General features: G+C 39.1%; 2 protein-coding genes and 1 non-coding gene across 3 annotated transcripts; 1 reads left to right on the forward strand and 2 right to left on the reverse strand.

The window, feature by feature from the left end:
* Positions 1–3,396: 3,396 nt before the first annotated feature.
* LOC104448577 (probable LRR receptor-like serine/threonine-protein kinase At1g53430) lies at positions 3,397–12,060 on the reverse strand. Its single transcript, XM_039314391.1, is given in 27 exon segments — positions 3,397–4,093; positions 4,512–4,662; positions 4,804–5,041; positions 5,122–5,332; positions 5,504–5,547; positions 5,550–5,591; positions 5,594–5,620; positions 5,955–6,089; positions 6,186–6,384; positions 6,568–6,935; positions 7,034–7,080; positions 7,171–7,209; positions 7,310–7,369; positions 7,558–7,623; positions 7,757–7,822; positions 8,088–8,159; positions 8,249–8,317; positions 8,439–8,510; positions 8,606–8,677; positions 8,755–8,826; positions 9,088–9,159; positions 9,239–9,307; positions 9,405–9,473; positions 9,774–9,816; positions 9,819–9,844; positions 9,937–10,193; positions 12,007–12,060. Coding segments are annotated over 27 exon segments (3,054 nt in total). The 3' UTR covers positions 3,397–3,679.
* Positions 12,061–12,125: 65 nt separating this feature from the next.
* Positions 12,126–13,510, forward strand: LOC104446674. Its single transcript, XM_039314801.1, has 4 exons — positions 12,126–12,245; positions 12,340–12,549; positions 12,639–12,786; positions 12,855–13,510. Exons 1-4 carry the CDS (start codon positions 12,192–12,194, stop codon positions 13,373–13,375), a joined length of 933 nt encoding a protein of 310 aa, XP_039170735.1. The 5' UTR covers positions 12,126–12,191; the 3' UTR covers positions 13,376–13,510.
* Positions 13,511–16,336: 2,826 nt separating this feature from the next.
* Positions 16,337–18,138, reverse strand: LOC104445104. Its single transcript, XR_005551819.1, has 2 exons — positions 17,474–18,138; positions 16,337–16,764 (listed from the first exon to the last, which is right to left on the reverse strand). It is a non-coding gene; the product is annotated as an uncharacterized LOC104445104 (transcript).
* Positions 18,139–18,159: the final 21 nt, after the last annotated feature.

Genomic DNA, 18,159 nt, shown 5'->3' on the forward strand with positions numbered 1-18,159 from the left:
AAACGGATGAATTATATTGCTCCAGAAATGGAACCTCAAATGTAGTCTCTCCTTTCGTGTTAATCTCTCCCTGGGTCTTATGCAGAGTGGGAGATCTAAGTGGAATGGGAATGTTGGAAGCTCAGGAGTAGTTCTCAGAGTGGATGCGCTGCTCTCAACTGTCGGTAGACCTTCTTTCTCCGTTCAGATAAACAGCGGTATTGAGTTTTGACTGCATCACATCCTTAATTTGCAGTTGGAAGTGTATATAGAGTTACGCATGTCAGCACAGGATACCATGTGAATATTTCCCCACTTTTGAGGCAATGGATGAGTTTTCATTTGTCCGCATTTTACATCTCTTGGACTTTTGGGAGAATGTGATTTGACTATTTCAAAAGTAGATGACCAATTTATCCTAATTCTTTTCCCGAATTTTAGAGATAGCCCTTTTAGCTCCAAGCGTCACTGTTTCTTTGGCACAAAGTTTGACATGGTGGGTTCTATATAGCCACGACAACGTAATACCTCTTTCTTTGTCATCGAGGAGTTGTAGATTATCATTTTGCTAACGCTAAGAACATATGCTACATTTCGTTTTAGTTAATGGCTTGCCGAGAATTTGCGCATGTAGGGCCTGTCTCTTCAACAATCTTATTTGCGGAGGAATCGTGTTTGTTTTTATAGTAGTAGCTGAGCCTAAATAAACTCTTAGATTGACACGAGGAAATACTGAAGAGTAACGAACTTTTAAGGGTAATCCATGAAAAGTGCTGTGATTGTAAATAAGCATGGGTTATTCAACACCAATACTGTCTTTCACTTGAGAAAAAGATCTCTCATCTGAGCTGACGCAAATGTGGAAGCAACTCAAAATATGCAGCTTCCTGAATTATTCAAAATCAGCAATAGCGGTTAGTCATGGAAACTAAAAACCTACCCAAATTACTCCAAGTGAGAAGAAAGATGTGCCCAAGGCGGAAGGCTGAGAGCTTGCTTCAGCTTCAAGCCATTTCTTCATCTGCTCTCGTGCGGGGATGTGATGTTCATGTGGTGCCTTTTTGCCTTAGTCTTCGGCCGCCCTTTGGGAATAATTACTCCTCTACAGAAGAGAAGAAGTAATACCAACTCCACGGAATATGACGCCATCCTGACCCAAACGAAGACCGTCTTACCCCAATTCCAAACAATCATCTTTAAGCAAGGAACCTTAGATTTGAGCTCAAGTGACGCAGAGTACATCTCTGGTATGCCGCCACCAGACTGGTTGTTCACTCTTGCTTCCAAGATCACTGTCAGGCAGGAAGTTAACTCTGTTGCAATGATGTGTTCGGTCATATGTATCTTGAGCGCTCGCGACTCTGATTGGAGACCAACTATGCGATGAGCGCAATTGAGAAAGATCTCCACGAAGCAAATGGGTTGGCTTTTGAAGGGCAGCATGGTCAGGTAGCCTGAACTTGCTGTGACTCGATGTGTGGAAAGAAATTCCAGCCTCACCTTCAAATTAACTCGATAGAATATAGAACTAGCACTCTTGAGATACATCTCCAAAACCCAAGTTATCTACGACTCATCCTGCCTATTATCGTGCCTCAGAATATGAAACAGAATTGGAAAGAAATCATTTATAGACATGCTTACTCTCAACAAGATATAATACCGGAAAGATGCCAAGCTTTCGGTTGTGTTCAGACTCCGGCATACAGAGTAAAACTATGACCTCCAGTTCTTGGTTATGAGGGCCATTATTCCCATCTGCCTTGCTCACTTCTGAATTATGAACAACAGGTTCACCTGAAGAGCTATCGATGCAGAAAGATGGCATAAATGGCACAAAGGATACTAGGTTATGTTTAGTGTGAGGGCCGTAATTCTCTGTTGCCTGAATTGGTTTCGTCACCTAGTGTTTCGTTGCAAAACCACCCATTACAAACCTTAAGATTAGCAATCCAAGAAGCTTGAGGAAGACGTAGATTGAGCAGCATAGGGCCCAACAAAACCTCAACGCCAAATGCACGTTTCTTTTACGTTCACTCCTGCTAATTTTACCTCACATATCTTCAGTAATTTTATCTTGAGAGATGCCTTGATGTGATCCAGCGTTTGAAGTGGGAACAGCAAAAACATGAAAGACTAGTATGACAACCAGATTGGAAACGCCAAGAATATAGTCATTGATCTCGCTTGAAACGCAGCAAACATAATGATCAAATCTGCCAAGAAAATTATCCTGTTACAGGGCAATTCATTATTACCTACTGATCAAGCATACTCTGTATCTGACACTTGAGTGCGCCACTTACATATGATCGTCCTTCCATTTGTTTGATTTTGATCTCTCCTTCGATTTGGTTTAACTAGTGCCTCAGCATTTGCATTCATAGTGAAGCCTGCTTCATCTTTTGCTTTCGAAGCTGCATTTTCCCTTGTTCGCTCATGACCACTCATGCCAGAATTTAAGGGTTGGACTTCACCATTTTCCCCGGGAAGATCTCGGTGGACCTCGTCAGATGAGCTGAATTTCTGATATTTACAATCCTTCATTATCTTGTCAGTCCCATCCATTGCAAATTTGTGTAGGGAGCACTTAATCAAGTGAGATAAAGTTTGAATCTGTGGCTCATTTCTGCAAGGAACTCAAAACAACCTTTCTGGGAAGCTTTCGATTCATCCACTGTAGCAGTATTACACTCGTTAAAGATTTGGAAGTGTTAAGGTGTACACAAGGAAGTGGCGGTTGGAGAAATTCAGTCATGGAAAAACAAAAGATAAATATCGGACAACTGTCAATTGTTCTGGGAAGCTAAAAGATTAGATTATTTACGTCAACTTAGTGTCATCTTTCACTCAGCAAAGTTCAGGATGAGCTGTTGCTGCAACTTGACAGGTATTACAGTCGTGATTTTGCCATTTTGTCTCTGTTGAAATTTGGAATTGTGCAGAAGCATGGTGTTGATATTAACGATATAGTTTGTGATTTAATGTGTGCAAGTGTACATGTGTGTAGGATATTTTTGGGAGAGGATAGACAAGTGACAAGATAGAATAGTTCAACCATATAGGTCATGGGATAATGGAAAAATAGTTTCATTATTTGAACAAAAAATTTGTACCAATATGGCAATATGATTGATGGAGGCGCGGGACTGCTGGTGGAGGAGAGATGTAGGCTATATGATCTCTACTCCCCACATGCACAACAATGAGCGAGTTAAGAGGTCAACCTCTATAAGTGCACTTTCGTTGGGAACACACCATAGACAATGCCTAAAATGGATAAATCTACAATTTCTGAACTATGAGCTTAGCAAATAGACATTCCAAAAACTTAGTTCGTGATCTTAGGTGCTTCTATCATATCAAATAGAGTTAAAACAATAAAGGAAATGGAACGTTTCTGTGAGTATCTTGAAATTTTTATGGACAAAAATGGACGAATTTATTATGCACATACTTTACCAAGAAATTCAAAGTATGAAAAATCATACAATCAAGAGTCACCTAGATGAAGCCACACCTTGTGCCTAAAGGCCAGCACATGCTCAATTCTCCTGCTAGGACTTGGACGGACAATAAAATGGTTATATAACATCCTTCAGCGCCATTCTTATTCTCTATATTTCCACCGTCTAATTCCTCTACACTATTGGATAGAAAAAATGATGAACACATAATAATTACTGAACGAATCCGACTCCTAAACATCTGGGAGAAGCTTGCTCTCTGAAGAATGGCTGCGGGTCTCATCCTTACTTGTGAAAGAAGCTGAAGAGTCAATCCATGGACCTTCTATGGACATGCTTCCCGGAACCTGGCGAGTGTCCTGAGAGAATGTCGAGACAGTTGTTTGGCTATTATTAGCTAGCCTATCGAAGGCTCTGAACCTAGGATCTAAATTTGTTGCGGCGCGCTTGATTATTGGTGCTTGAATCGCGCCTTTCCCTTCGAGCATGCTCACCACAGATGACATCGGTGGCCTGAGAGTTGGTGAAGGATTGGTGCATAGTAGTGCCAGGTTTAGCATTCTCATCGCCTCTTCCTCGGCGTAATTCGAGCCAAGACGTGGATCCACGAGTTCAAGAAAGTTCCCTTGCTCTTGTAACACATAGGCCTTTCATCATGTACAAATAGAAATAGAAGATTAGTCAGTTATCTTGCTTTTAGAAACAGAAAACAGTTTTAGGAACAACTAAGGAGAATAGATTACTGATAGATGGAATCTCATCATGTTCATGCATTCATGCTATCCACCGCTGAGGATGCTCATACATACATATCAATATGACAATACTCTAAGCTTCTAACCCATCTTTCATTTTACTTTTTCTCTTTAGGGACAAGTCCTTCAAAGAAACTATTCCTTCATATATTAATTTAGTCTGATCCAATTTGTACTTAATAGCTTGTTCCATCATTTAACTATGAAGTCCCATGCCATCTTTCTACCTGCAAGTCCTCAAACCAAACCCGGAGAATGTAGAGAAAGAGAGCTTCACATCCAATATAACTTAGAAGTTGCTATACATTACCCAGTCGAGGAGATAAACAAATTCTTCCTTTGGCCTGTAATTTGTGTTGCTCTTTCCACTAACAATTTCCAAAGTGACGACTCCAAAGCTGTAGACATCGGCTTTGTCTGTCAAGTAGCCCCTCATCGCATATTCAGGAGCCATATAACCTCTGAGGCAAGACAAAATAGTAATGGTGAATATGGCCATAGAAGGACATTCAAGGTAAACATACCGATTTGTAGCAATCAAAAGTTCATTAGACTAAAGCTAATTAAAAGAAGAGAATTAACTAGAATAATAGAAGACTTACATTGTTCCAGCTATCCTTGTGCTGATATGCGTATTCTCTTCTTCATCGAGTTTGGCCAAACCAAAATCTGAGATCTTGGCATTTAGTTCCTTATCAAGCAGCACATTTGTTGCTTTTATGTCCCTATGAACAATTTTCAATCTAGATTCCTCGTGAAGGTAAGCCAATCCCCTCGCTATTCCCAAACATATTTTCTTTCTTGTGGCCCAGTCCAACTGAATCAGCTGCTCATCTTGTCCTAGGAAGAGAGAGACAAAAAGAGTTTAGTTGGATGCCCATTAATAGCATATTAGTCGGCTTAGGAAAAGCATCTTTTACCAAAAATTGCACGGGCAAGACTATTGTTCTCCAGATATTCGTAAACTAGCAACAACTGATTTCCTTCAATACAGCAGCCGTAAAGCTTTACGAGATTTGGGTGCTGGAGAGCAGATATCATGCCTATCTCATTGAGAAATTCACGATTGCCTTGTTTTGATTTAGAAGAAAGCTGCTTCACAGCAATTATAGTTCCATCCGAGAGTATTCCCTGAGATTAATGATACAAATTTAAGACTCATAACTGATCATATATTATTTCATTAAAAAAATGGTTGGCTTGACAAGAAATGTAAGTCTAAAATAAAGATACGCACTAAATTTATCATATACTTCCTTCATATTGAATGGAGGATGAAGTTATGAACATACTATGAATTACCTTGTAAACTGGCCCAAACCCTCCTTCACCTATCTTATTCACGAAGCGAAGTTGCTCGTAGCGGCTTTGATTTGCCTTAAAGTGAAACGCCAGTTTGGAGATCTAGCCCACGTAATTCTGAAAAAAAAAAAAAAAACAAAAAACAAACAAACAAAGAGAAAAACCAAGGTATTTATCAAGAATGCAATAAAAAGAACTAAGGAAAAGCACAATTCTACAACAAACTCTCAATCTAAGGAGTGATTCACTTATATGGTCATGCCTCATAGGCATGCAATCCTAATTAAAAGCAAGAAGGCCAACTTTTGCGGTATTACAATTTACTCATAAGAATTTCACAAAAAATAAGAAAGCAGATAAACACGGTCTTCAAATAAGCATCATATTTGTGTAATGAATCAAAGAGTGACAAATTCTTGCGTGAGCAAATATGTCAGTGTGATAATCTCACCTGGATCTTCAACTTCTTTGCCGCCTAAGAATCCTGTTATCCTAAGGACTAGTAATATCAATAAAAGGAGAACTGCCGAAGCTACTGCAATTCCAGTGATTGCTCCAGCTGATAGTCCGCTTCCGACATCAAAGTCTACGAGCAGGAAAAAATTGACAAATTTATATGTGAATACTTCAATGACCACATGAGGAAAGAATAATAGAGATCCGTATATCAGCGTTGACTTACTCGGTGTCACTGCAATGGCAGAAATAAGTGGCCCGTAGAAACCTCTATTAGGGACAGCTGTGGTTCCCTTCCCTGACCAATATAAATGAATCTCCAAGGTACTGCCATTCACAGTAATGTTATCGAAGTCCTTGTATATGCCCTTCCCAACACCTCCCGCTGCTTCTGCAATATTAAAATCCTTCAACACTAGATTGCCCTGCAGAGTTAACAAGAATTTCAGTAAGAAAAGATCGTGCTCTTATCGGATTGTCGTGTGTAGGCCTATCACACACCAAATCATAATAACAATTCCCAAGTCAAATTCCTCAACAAAAGACAATAACTCAGCAAAATAGACGAAATAAAATAATAATCAGGCGAAAAATTTCACTTCACTTACTTGTATCGATACATCGAATATACGTCTCCCGAGGCTGCTATATGTTTCGTCATTGGAATATTGAATTTCAGCAAAATAAAGCCGCACTTTGTAACTTCCTCTCATCATGCAAAGGCCATAGTATCTGATTGACCAAGGGGAAAGGCGAGCTGTTTGGTAAAGTTCGGACCCATTCACGTTCGTAGAAATTGGGTTACTCACGGTGTAACCAGCTTTATCATTTCCCATATAAACCCCGGTGCTGCTGTAAGCCCACTTTTCTGAAGAAGAATAGAAAACTGATGGCCCGTCTTGACTGGTGTCCGCTTCATATTGATTCTTTTCAAAAGGCATTTTGGCTCCTCCACAATTGATAAATAAGGAATGGTCTGAATGGATCGTCGGATGATATTGCGTAAGACATGATAGGGGACAAAAGTAGCTCGACATTTATGCTCACCAACAATTCAAACATAATAGAACTCACATTGTGCTTTCCCGTTGCAGGGTAGATCCTTCTCCAGGCACCAGAGCCTAATGGGATCAACCAAAGAGAATGTCGGTAATATGATCTTCACATGCGATTATCAACAATTGGTATAGCTCTTAGTCAAAGAGACTTACGAATTGTTTCCACCAGATGAATAGCTGGAAACCAAATTGCTGGAAAGCGACACAATGTGTTAGATAATAACTCTAGAAATGTGGGGACGGGACAGAACTACAAAATTTCTGCCTTGAGAGAGAATATGCATTGACTCACACTTGTGATTGCTGACAACTGGTTTGAGGAGAACCGGTGAAATTGTTGTAAGATAAGTCGCTGCAGTTCATACCTTGACCTAGTTAGTGCGCATATTCACCCCCATAAATAATAATAGAACAACATTGAAGAGTAATATATATCAGATGTGAACCCATGAGTCTCATACTAAGAATTATGAGTCAAATCCTGCAATCTATGATGGAAAAGCAAGAACAAAAAAATAGATATTTTCTTAGGAGACTAACAGAGATTGTTGGCTGCTTGTTACCCAATTGGGTACTTCTCCAGTAAGGGAGTTGTTTGTCAGGAACCTACATTCACAAATAAAAGTCACGTAATACTTGTCCAAAGAATTGTTTGCAATCCTGACTATACGAGGTGTATATGATCCTAGTGAGGAAGGAAAGTCAACTACATATTTGCTGAGACAAGAATTAAAGTTACATGTAATCCAGAGCAGCTCCCATCGTTTCAGGAACTTGACCGGTCAATCTGTTGACGCTCAGGTCTCTACCCAAAGATGAGCAAATAAAAAGAGATGAATCAGATAGTTTTCTTGAGAAAATGCAGAAGTTCATGTAATTTGATCTTCAAATTAAGGCCCTTCTCATTCATGAAACAAGTCTCTTCTTGAAATATGCAATAATCTGTCAGGACATGTCCAAAATCTGTCGATGCTTAATAACCAATCCACTGGATTTTTCAAAGAAAAGAACACAAAACACGTGAACATTTTGAGATCAAATGAAAAATCCACCTCATTATAACAACTTACAATGTTGTCAAACTTGTCCATTGCCCAATGTAATATGGAATTGAGCCAATAAGTAAGCAATTTCTCATAATCCTGCAATGTTTAAGACAATAGTTAATGGAAATATAGCTATAGAATATAGACAAAAGAAACAAATCAATTATTTCTTATATGGAGCTCACAATATTTTCATGTTCATGCCCTGCAAATTAGGAAAATCTGAGCTTGAACCTTTCAAATTTGAGATTCTCCTGAATGCATATAAAATCACTCCATCACATAACATTAACATCCATTCTACATCTAGAGATAAAACACAATCTTACTAAATTATAAGAGACGAAGAACAATTGCATATGATCAAATGCTCACAACTCTGTCAAGTTTGTCAACAACGATATGCTTGAAGGAATAGGTCCCCCCATAGATGTGCCTTGCATGTCCCTGAAATGCTGTCATATAAGAACAACTTTCGAGTATCGCATAAATCATATAAATGAATATTTTTGGCCCTAAATGAAAAGGATTGGGATACGCACAATCTTGTAATTTTGGTCCAATTCCCGATAAAATCAGGTATCTTTCCTGATAATGTGCTTCCGTCTATACGACTGCAAGTGGTCTATAAATCAGGTCTCGCAGAGGAAATTCAATGTTGATAGATAAAAAGAATTATGATGCCACTTACAAATCTTCTAAGTTCTTTAGGTTGCCAAATGATTCGGGTATTGTTCCCGTGAAATTATTAGCAGACAAAAGGCTGCCAAGAAAAAAACCATCCACGAATTCAAAATATTGAAGGATCAAGTCTCAATATATATGTGTATATAACATAGAACAAAGTGTATTTTCATCTCCCCGAACAAAGAGAAACTTCATTCCAATTAAAGCAAGAAGATTAAATTAAGACATTTTATTTCATAATCTTGCAATCAAGAGAGCTCACAAACATTCAAAAAGGACTTCTAAAATGTGTTATCCAAGCAAAAGTGTGCCAATTAATGCACTATACTTTACTTACAGTCTCCTTAAATGGCTCAAGTTTCCAATGTTTGGCTCAAGAGTGCCTTCAAGCATATTGTCCTCTAATACACTAGCATAGACATAAATTTATCGTCATTAGGTGTAACACATACTCAATACAAAGGCATATGATTTATAGCAAGTCTTACAGCTCCTCCAACGTGCTAATGTTGCCAATTTCCTTGGGAATACCACTTATGCGATTTCCGAGTGCTGACCTAAAGTACCAAAGTAAAAACAAAATTATGCTTCTTTTCTCTAAGAACTTATAATTAAAATGCGATAATGAAATTTGATGTATGAAAAGAAATTTACAGAATAGTAAGTGGTATCTGAGTAAGAGTTGTGGGGAGCGATCCATTGATGAAGTTACGAGTGATGTCTCTGCTTGCAAATAGTACACGCTTTAGAACTTTTACAATTCCCAAGCAATAGTTTGCTTTAGATTCCCATGATTGTTACATTTCTCATATAGATATATGATTGAGAAAATTGATAACTCGGTGTTTAAGAAAGATCAATCAAGAAATAAGGTGAAAATAGAATACTTTTCACCAACTCATAGCATGCTTTTTTGTGATTTTCCCATGAAATTAAAGAACCATGGCCCATTGGTTACATTCAATTTCTTTGGCCTAATTACCTTCCACATAAAAAGATCTCATGTGGTCAAGTCTAACTTACATTTCCCTTAGGTAAGTGAGGTTGCCAAATTCATCAGGAAAATCCCTGTCAAATTAAGTTCCTTCAGCTGGCTGTGACACGAAGAACAACGGGTGAATTGCAATTAATGTACGTGAAAGAAGGATATGGGAAGAAACGAAAATAACTATCAGGTCTTCCATACATGTTTGTGACATGGCAAACTGTGTTGTCATTGAAGGAACAGTTGCAAGTCACGTTGCTTATTATTCCTGAAGCAATGGTCACATTTAGACCTATACCCCCAATGCACGATGTCTCATTTACATTCCAATATTTGTTTTGCATTTTCATGGCAATTGTGTTTAGTGTATCAACTGCAAGCACAAACAAGAAATCATTTATTAGTATCCATTGCTGGAAATATGAAAGAGATTTAGAAGGACCAAATGAACATGTACACTAGTAGGCGCTTGTGAGTTTATTAGTGGTAATAAGGCTCCAGCTATACAAGCTCTGGTAAGTACTTATTTTATGCGACACCTCTTGTGCATTAGCACAGAACAATGTCGAGCCAACGAAGGTAGCTCCCCTAGGTTAAGGTGATTATAATAGGCTTGACCACAAGTAAGAAAGGCTTATTCAATCTTGGGACTCTAGGGCAATGAGTAAACTTCAGACAGTGCATGGTTTTTACTTGATTCAATTAAAACTACGTGCTTGTACAAGCTGCGTATATGGGCTTGCAAGATAATATATAGTACAGGCGATCATGATAGATTGATTTCATTGTCATGCATATTAAATGCCAATGCCAGCTTCCATATTAGAATAGCCGAGAAAAATCACAAACAGCGCGTTGAACAGAAGGACATTTAATCTATTTTATTCAGGAAAAGTAAACAATGTACGTCTATTAGGTGAGAGAAGACTAGTCTCCTATCTTCTCAAGTTTGACCAAATCGCGGGGGGGGGGGGTGGTTTCAAAAAAGCCAATTGTTCCTCTCCCATTGCAATCCAGAGAGCGAATTCGCACCCAATAAATATATGCCATTTATTCGACCATGTTATGGCTGGCGGGTTTTAGTTGAAAAGCAAAACCGAAACTCAAAATCAAATACCAACAAGATAGATGTCTAAGTCTGAAATCTTGATATTCCTCCCGTAAGACATATTCCCCCAACCTTGCTTGTTTCCCCATTCCTCACAATTTTCCCCTCTAGAATTTCTTACGGGGAAGGATCGTTCGTTTTGAGGCTGGCTCTGCTGGCGGTGGGGCGCACACTAAGTCCAAATATCTTGGAGACTTCAAAGTTTTTAAATAAAAAAATATTTCTTTTACTTGTGAAAATGCATTAAAAGCTGAGTATGTAAATTATTTGGCGCATCGTAATGAGCTTAAACTCAATTTTGGAAACCTACTGATGTTGGAAGAAACTATTGTATAAGTAAATCCTGGTTTTACAAAAACCTCCAATGAAACTTGAACCGTTCTTTTCTCCTTATTAGAATCTCCAATGTAAGGATCAAGGAAGTAACAAAAAGGGTTTAATCGAGAAATTGAGAATACTGTCAATGCACTTCTCTTTCTCATCTGTAATTAGAAAATGTCTTTGTTCTCCATCCGATGTTCCCTGCATAAGGTTGAGCTGCTTTGTAATATAGACGGGTCCAAAGGTACAAGGTGAATAGTGTACAAGTGTAATAAAGAATGTTGTGATTGTGTGATCTATCGATTAATAGCGCTTGTTGATTGTAATTTGTTTTGAAAATTAATAGTGGACTCCCATCCGTGTTGAGACTATTATCTGGAGAGCAGACGCAAGTTTGAACATAAAATCAAACCACTATAAATTACTATGTATTTTATTTCTCCAATTCTTTATTGTCTTTATAGCAACACTATCACATGATATTTGTTATTAATATTTTATGCATACAACCGTCATAATTTACTTCTATTGTTGTTGACTTACATTCGAGACTTTCATAACCCACATACTGTTTTGTTTAACCTCTTCTAGGTTGTACTATTCACTAACAAAATATAGCATTTGTTTCATCAATTCAACCATATTTCTCTGGGGAGCTTTCCGGCATATGAAAATAACAAGTAAATGAATATTGATAAGTGAGCAGTTAATTTTTATAAGAGCTAGTAACTTTTAACATGCCCATGATATTCGGATATAAATCTTGTTAAAACTGTCAAAACGTGTGATGTTTCCATGGACAGAAGAAACGTCGGGACACGTGCGAATTCCCTCTGGAATACATCGTCCGCCAGCATGTCTGCTACTCGGTCGGCGACAGCAACACACAAAGACATGGCAGGCTTAGGTCCTGATACGTGGGTTATCCACGAAGCGAACGTGTCGACAGTCAGAACACTCTGGGTTGCCCTCAACTCTCCTCCATTTGCATCTGCTGCATGTTTGTGTTGTGGCAGTGGCGCTGGGAATGGGTCAAGCCCAGGAAGTGAAGACCCGGACTGATCCCCAAGTCGAAATTCAGGTTTGAAACTCGCCTTTGTCTTTTCTAATGGGGTTTGCTAGTTGGTGGCGGAGGGTAGTGAGCGAGTGAGCTTGCTGTGGGGTTTTAATTGCAGGAAAGAGGGGAGATCTTCTTCTTCTATAGGCCCAAGGTGGAGAGAGATGCAGCCCACGGCGCCGACGACGTGCAGCGCCTTTACATAGTCCTCCGTCCTGAGTCCGGCGAGAGGCCTGTCGAGGAGAAGCAAGATCCCCGCTCCGGCGAGGAAGGCTCCGACCCCAATTCCAGCGATAAGGCCACCGTGGAAGGTGGCCACGGTAGCCAGGTAATGATGATCACGAGAACCACACGACCCGACAACTTGTCTATGATCACGTCGCGATATCACAGGCTCTTTGTAAATGCCGAACGCAGGAGGTGAACATCGAGAAGCAGGCGCTGTTGAGGTTGATAGTGATGGGGAAGAAGAGTCTTCCGGACCCGAGCAAACGGAGCCGACCCCGGGGATTTGTGGAGATGGTCACCACCAAGATCGATGATGTCAAGTCGGCTCTTAAAGCAGGTGCGCTGCTTCTCCTCCTCCTCTCTCTCTCTCTCTCTCATTGAAGTAGGACTTGTTGCTTCTTGCAGAGGAATACGACACCTCCACAAGGGGACACCCCCACACGGCTGCGGCCAGAGCGTTGGGGGAGGGAGTGTACCGCATACTCAGACACAAATCCAAGGGGAAGAAAGCGCACGCGCATCTCCTATACAAGCTCGAATTTCCTCCGGAAGATGAGAAGCAGGAGCCCCAGGAGTCGCTCAACGTCGAAAGAGAAGGGTCCTTCCTCATCCAGATCAAGAACCCCGACCAGCACGGGGCAGGCCCTTCCCAGTTCAGGGGACTCCAGAGCAAGCGCAAGGCGGTGTTCCCCGCCCACCTACAGGGACAGTTCGGGCAGCTGAGGTACAGCCCGGCCGACCCGCCCGACTTCCTGAACTACGAAGGGTGTGAGTTTCTGCTGATATCGGCATCGGACGACATAGAGGAGGAGCTGGGGTTAGAACTCAAAGCGGAAGGAGAGGCCGATCCCTCCTGTTCCGACCTGCTCGAGACATTCGGGGAAACTGCACCCGTGGATGCCCTCCTCAGGGGCACCTGGGTCTGAATTTCAATCTTTCTGGCACTTTTTGGTCAGTGTTTAACTAGGAGGATCCGTTTCATGTTTCCACTGCAGTTGGGCATGTGTAATATATTTGGTACCTCTGATGTCAATCTTGCAATATAATCTAATTTCATCAAACCCAAATGGCTCTAACCTACTTAGGAATGATAATGATGATTGCATGGCCTAAGTAGTGGAAATGGCAATTCCAAGAAGTCGGTAAAATCACAATTCTATGATTTACATATGGATCCAAACATCAGAAAAGGGATTGACCTTTTGGAATTGCAATCACGTTCCAGATCATTCATGCAAACCAAACATTCACATAGGCAGGTGGACCCAAACCTAAAGCACGTGGACGGTGAAAGAGAGTGAGAGAGTGAGAGAGTGTAGCGGCTTGCGAACGAGAAGAGTTTGCGAGCTTGTCGAATTAGGAGATGGGTGACAGCCGTGTACAGTAGTAGACTCTTCGGGGATTTTTCAAAGTTTCCTTTCACAAATTTTTCAATTTTTTATTTTATTTTCTTCAATTTCATTTTATTGTTGGATTGATGTGTTGTCTACTACTCAATGGCAAAACAGAGAAAACAATACAGAAAAGATCAGGTATTTGCTACCTAAAAATGAGGAACAAAACAAGGGGAGGTTACAGGCTACATTACGATAAATTCACGAAATTGAAATAACTGGACTTATTTAGAACTACATTTCTAATATTTTATTGAGTAATTTTTTATAGATGCCTAGTATTGTTTATTGTATTTCATAGGTAATCTAACCATGCCTAGTTAGATGAACAAATTGGCTCTTGTTGTAGAAGCTCTAGCTATGAGGGAAGCCTCTTGGATGAAGCCTCGTCGGCTGAATCAATTATCCCTTACTTGTTCTCAGAGGTATAAAGAATGTTTGGCTACACAACCATCGTATTGGATCAATTCCAACGTCCTCTATAACCCTAGTCAAAATGCCGATGTTCTTAAAAAAAGACTAGGGGATTGGATACCTTTGTGAGATTATTGGTTGTACAAAATTGCATGTTTTAATTCACTCATTCACACTTATTTTTATTGATCGTGTCATCTCTGTCTACTCACAAATTATATCATCTCAATCATGCCATCTCGTGAGATGCTTCATAAATGTTTTGATACAAGAACAACTGATATTTCTATGATGATTCATGGCAATCGTGTTAGTATGACTTGATCTAAGGATAAAAGAATCGTATTGGGTAAATCACCATATTTTGGGAGCTCTTTTGGCGGAGATATCACGTTTTGTACCAAAAGAAGCAACTGGGGAGCTGATGAAGTCTGATTGACAGCTAACAAAGGCAAAATTCGAGATGAAGTCTTAACAAATTAACATTCCCTATCACCCACAACGGCCCCAACTAATTGATTACCATTCGTTTGAAAAGTTCCCGTTCATCTTCATGGATTTTCGATAAGTAAAAAAGAAGAAAAAAGAGAAATATATGAGAGCCACTTGCGCTGACCCGTTTAGGTTGGGGCCTAGTACAACCCCTTCTTACTTGGGCCACTTATTCAAGCCCAGTTCTTTTTTATTTATACAAACAACGACTAATGATCACTATTAGCAATGGCTATTAGGCTGAGGTTAGGCCGGCATGACTCGGCCCGGATGATCCAAGGGAAGAATTGTAGACCTTTGAGGGAGCCCATGATCCAAGGGAAAGATTCAATCAAGCAAGCAAAGGACTTCGAGTCGAGAGTGCCGAGGGCATCACTGATTGAGAGGAATATCATTAACCGAGGAGGTGGCTAAGTTAGCTAAGCTTGCCTTGAAGCTTCCAAGAGTCTAAGGTTTCTTATGATTAAATGGGGCCAGGTGGTTAGATTTTTGTTGTTAGACGGAGGCCAAATATGCAGTTATAAGTTGATGACCTATGGTATATAGAGAGGTCTTCTTTCATGATTGTGCAAATGCAATATAGCAAAAATTACCAAATTAGTCATAAACATATTATACATATGTCAATTTAGTCCTGAAATTTTTAATTTTGTCAATTTAATCCTTAACTTTTACGCAAATTCCAATGTAGTTTTTCTATTCAATTGCCGCTGAAAATTGCTAACTTAACATCTAATTATCGACAATCGTCCTATATAGCACAACAGTCAATTTGATCTAAATGACTCTACTCAAAATGACATCTTTTTTTTTTTCCTCTCATTTTTCTAATCTTTTTGTTTTGTTCTGTTTTCCTTTTTTAATTTTCTTAAGTTACTGTTCACCTTCTCCATTGGAAAAGAATTTGTGTTTTCTTCAAGATATGTTGCCGCCACTAGCCAATGCCGCTGCAAGCCGACACCGCCATTCACAATGACTTCCTTTCTTTGTACAGCCAGGCACCATTACAATGTTAGCCCTTTTAATTCTCATTGATATGTCAATATTTACAAGTCATCCAACCGTCTCTTCACATTTCTCCTAAAAGTAGACAGGCGTTCATCCAAGGTCTTGTTTTCTTTCATACATTTCCTTTTGATGGATAAATGCCGGTCAACTTTGGCTTGTCGTCGATTGTACTCCTGCATGGTCGATTATCCATTCTTCTAACATTAGCCCAAATTTATAAGAATATATAAACAGATTATGATCCAAAATTACTATCTTCCTGTTCATTTTAGACTATGGGTCTTTTCGGCAAATGTTCTGGTATTTCTAATGTTTTATTAGAATTGACTGTAACATAATCATAAACTCAAGTTTGGACTTCTTGTCACCCGAAGAAAGAGGCATCTTGTTCAGATTGAAGAATAAGGAAAGCACATTTAGGTAAGAATCAACTGTCAATTGCCTTTGGACTGAGCAAATTATTAAGATCTTAATGTACTTGTGCAGCCACACGTGACTATCATGGTCTTCACAAGACCTATCATATCACTGAGATTTTCTCAGTCAATAACGATCAAGACTTTAATTGACTCACCAATATTATAAATTCCAGTATTTAGGACATAATTGGCATAACTGGAAAGCTCAAATCCAATCAATGCAATTCTTTCTCAGGAAATCCATGCAAAACACATGCAAGTCCTTCACATCTTTCATCATTGTTAGGGATCACACATGACATAGTCCCTAACTATAAAAGCTCAGTACAAAAATAGCGTGCCCGGAATTACCTCAAAGTTCGAAAAACTCATATCAAACACATCACAAATTATGTAGATGACAAAAATTAACCTCAGAAAACTGATAAATGTACAGGTTTATGCTGTAAAATTATCTAAACAATCTGATAAGGTTAAAAGCATGAATTCGCTGGTGATCACATCTGCAACCCTCAGCACACACATCAACATCCCAGCAAAAACTGATATGGACATCACGCTTCGTTCCTTAGATCCCTTGATGAAATTCTGTGATTAGAAGAGCAGTAAATGGCACATGCATTATCAGTCGGAGTGCTTCGATTCATTTGAAGACATTTTGTGGGATGCTAATAACATTTATGCAGATCTCTGCACTTAAAGGGCTGTTTCTAAATTTTTGACATCTTGAGACAAAATAATTAACACTAATTGTTTCTGCCATATCACAAACTAGAGAGAATCTTAGTATGCTAGGACCAACGCCAATAATGTCACAGTTAGATTTGTGCTTTATTGCAAAACTACAGTCCAAAAGCTATCTTGCAAATAGTTCGTTTCAAGAGGGGGAGCTACCTTGAAGTGAAAGTTTGACTTAGCTTATAGTCAAATGCACAGATTAACTAACATGAATAAGAACAAAGAACAATATGATCAGAATAAACCAAGAATCAGTAATGAAGAGCAATGACTAATGTTCTTCCTCATTGTGATTGACTACAATCATACGAGTAAATCTATAGCTATAGGTATACTCGATCTTAACATGAGCATCATATCAAATTGTCGCACCAAGAATCATTGCCACAGTGCCCTAATTTGGCAAAACCTATAATATAAAATGTCACACCATGTACACACTAGTTATATGCATGAGTAACTGATAATCATTCAATATGCATCAGAGGTGCATCATATTACCATACATGATGTACATGATGTTCATAAAAGAAAGGAATCATAAGTTCAAAGGCATTACCTAGTTGTGCAAAGGCATGAGAGTGTTCAACAGGACGAATCAATGCAGGCAGATCTAATGAGAAGCATGATTTACCCATGACCTATGAGGCTTTGGAGCTGAAAATCAAATATTAGCATTCAGCATATCTATAAGATACTTAAATAAATCACAGATTCCACAATGTCATCAACAAAAAATGAATGGAAAAGAAGGGGAAGAAAGGCAAAGAGAAATGATATTCATGGAATAGGGTGGTTCTACCAAATAGAGAAGAAACACGAAACAAATTGATTTTGTCATTACGAAGACAAATTATTTCAAGGCCATGTTTTCTGTATGCAATGAGTTTCCAAAGCGTACTAATTATCTCAGATGCATGTAAAGATTATGATCTGATTGCAACTGAAGAGCTCTTATTGAAGATTTGCTTGACCAAGAACCATATATGTATAGCAATCCATGGCAGGGATCAAGGAAGAAGATATTTCTCTCAAACGAGTCTAATAAAAGAATTCTCAACTATTAAGATACTACACTTCGTCTTTTTCCTTATCCAAGGACATGATGTCCCATTTCTCATATGGCAATTTGGCTAAGAATACCTAGTCTAAAGGAAAGCCACATGTGATAAACAAGACGTCTGAAAATAGGCAAAAAAAAAACAGAGACTGAGCATCCGAAACTTAACCTTCTGTTTCCCAAGC

The sequence above is a fragment of the Eucalyptus grandis genome, chromosome 6 (assembly GCF_016545825.1).
Source record: "Eucalyptus grandis isolate ANBG69807.140 chromosome 6, ASM1654582v1, whole genome shotgun sequence".
NCBI lineage: Eukaryota > Viridiplantae > Streptophyta > Magnoliopsida > Myrtales > Myrtaceae > Eucalyptus > Eucalyptus grandis.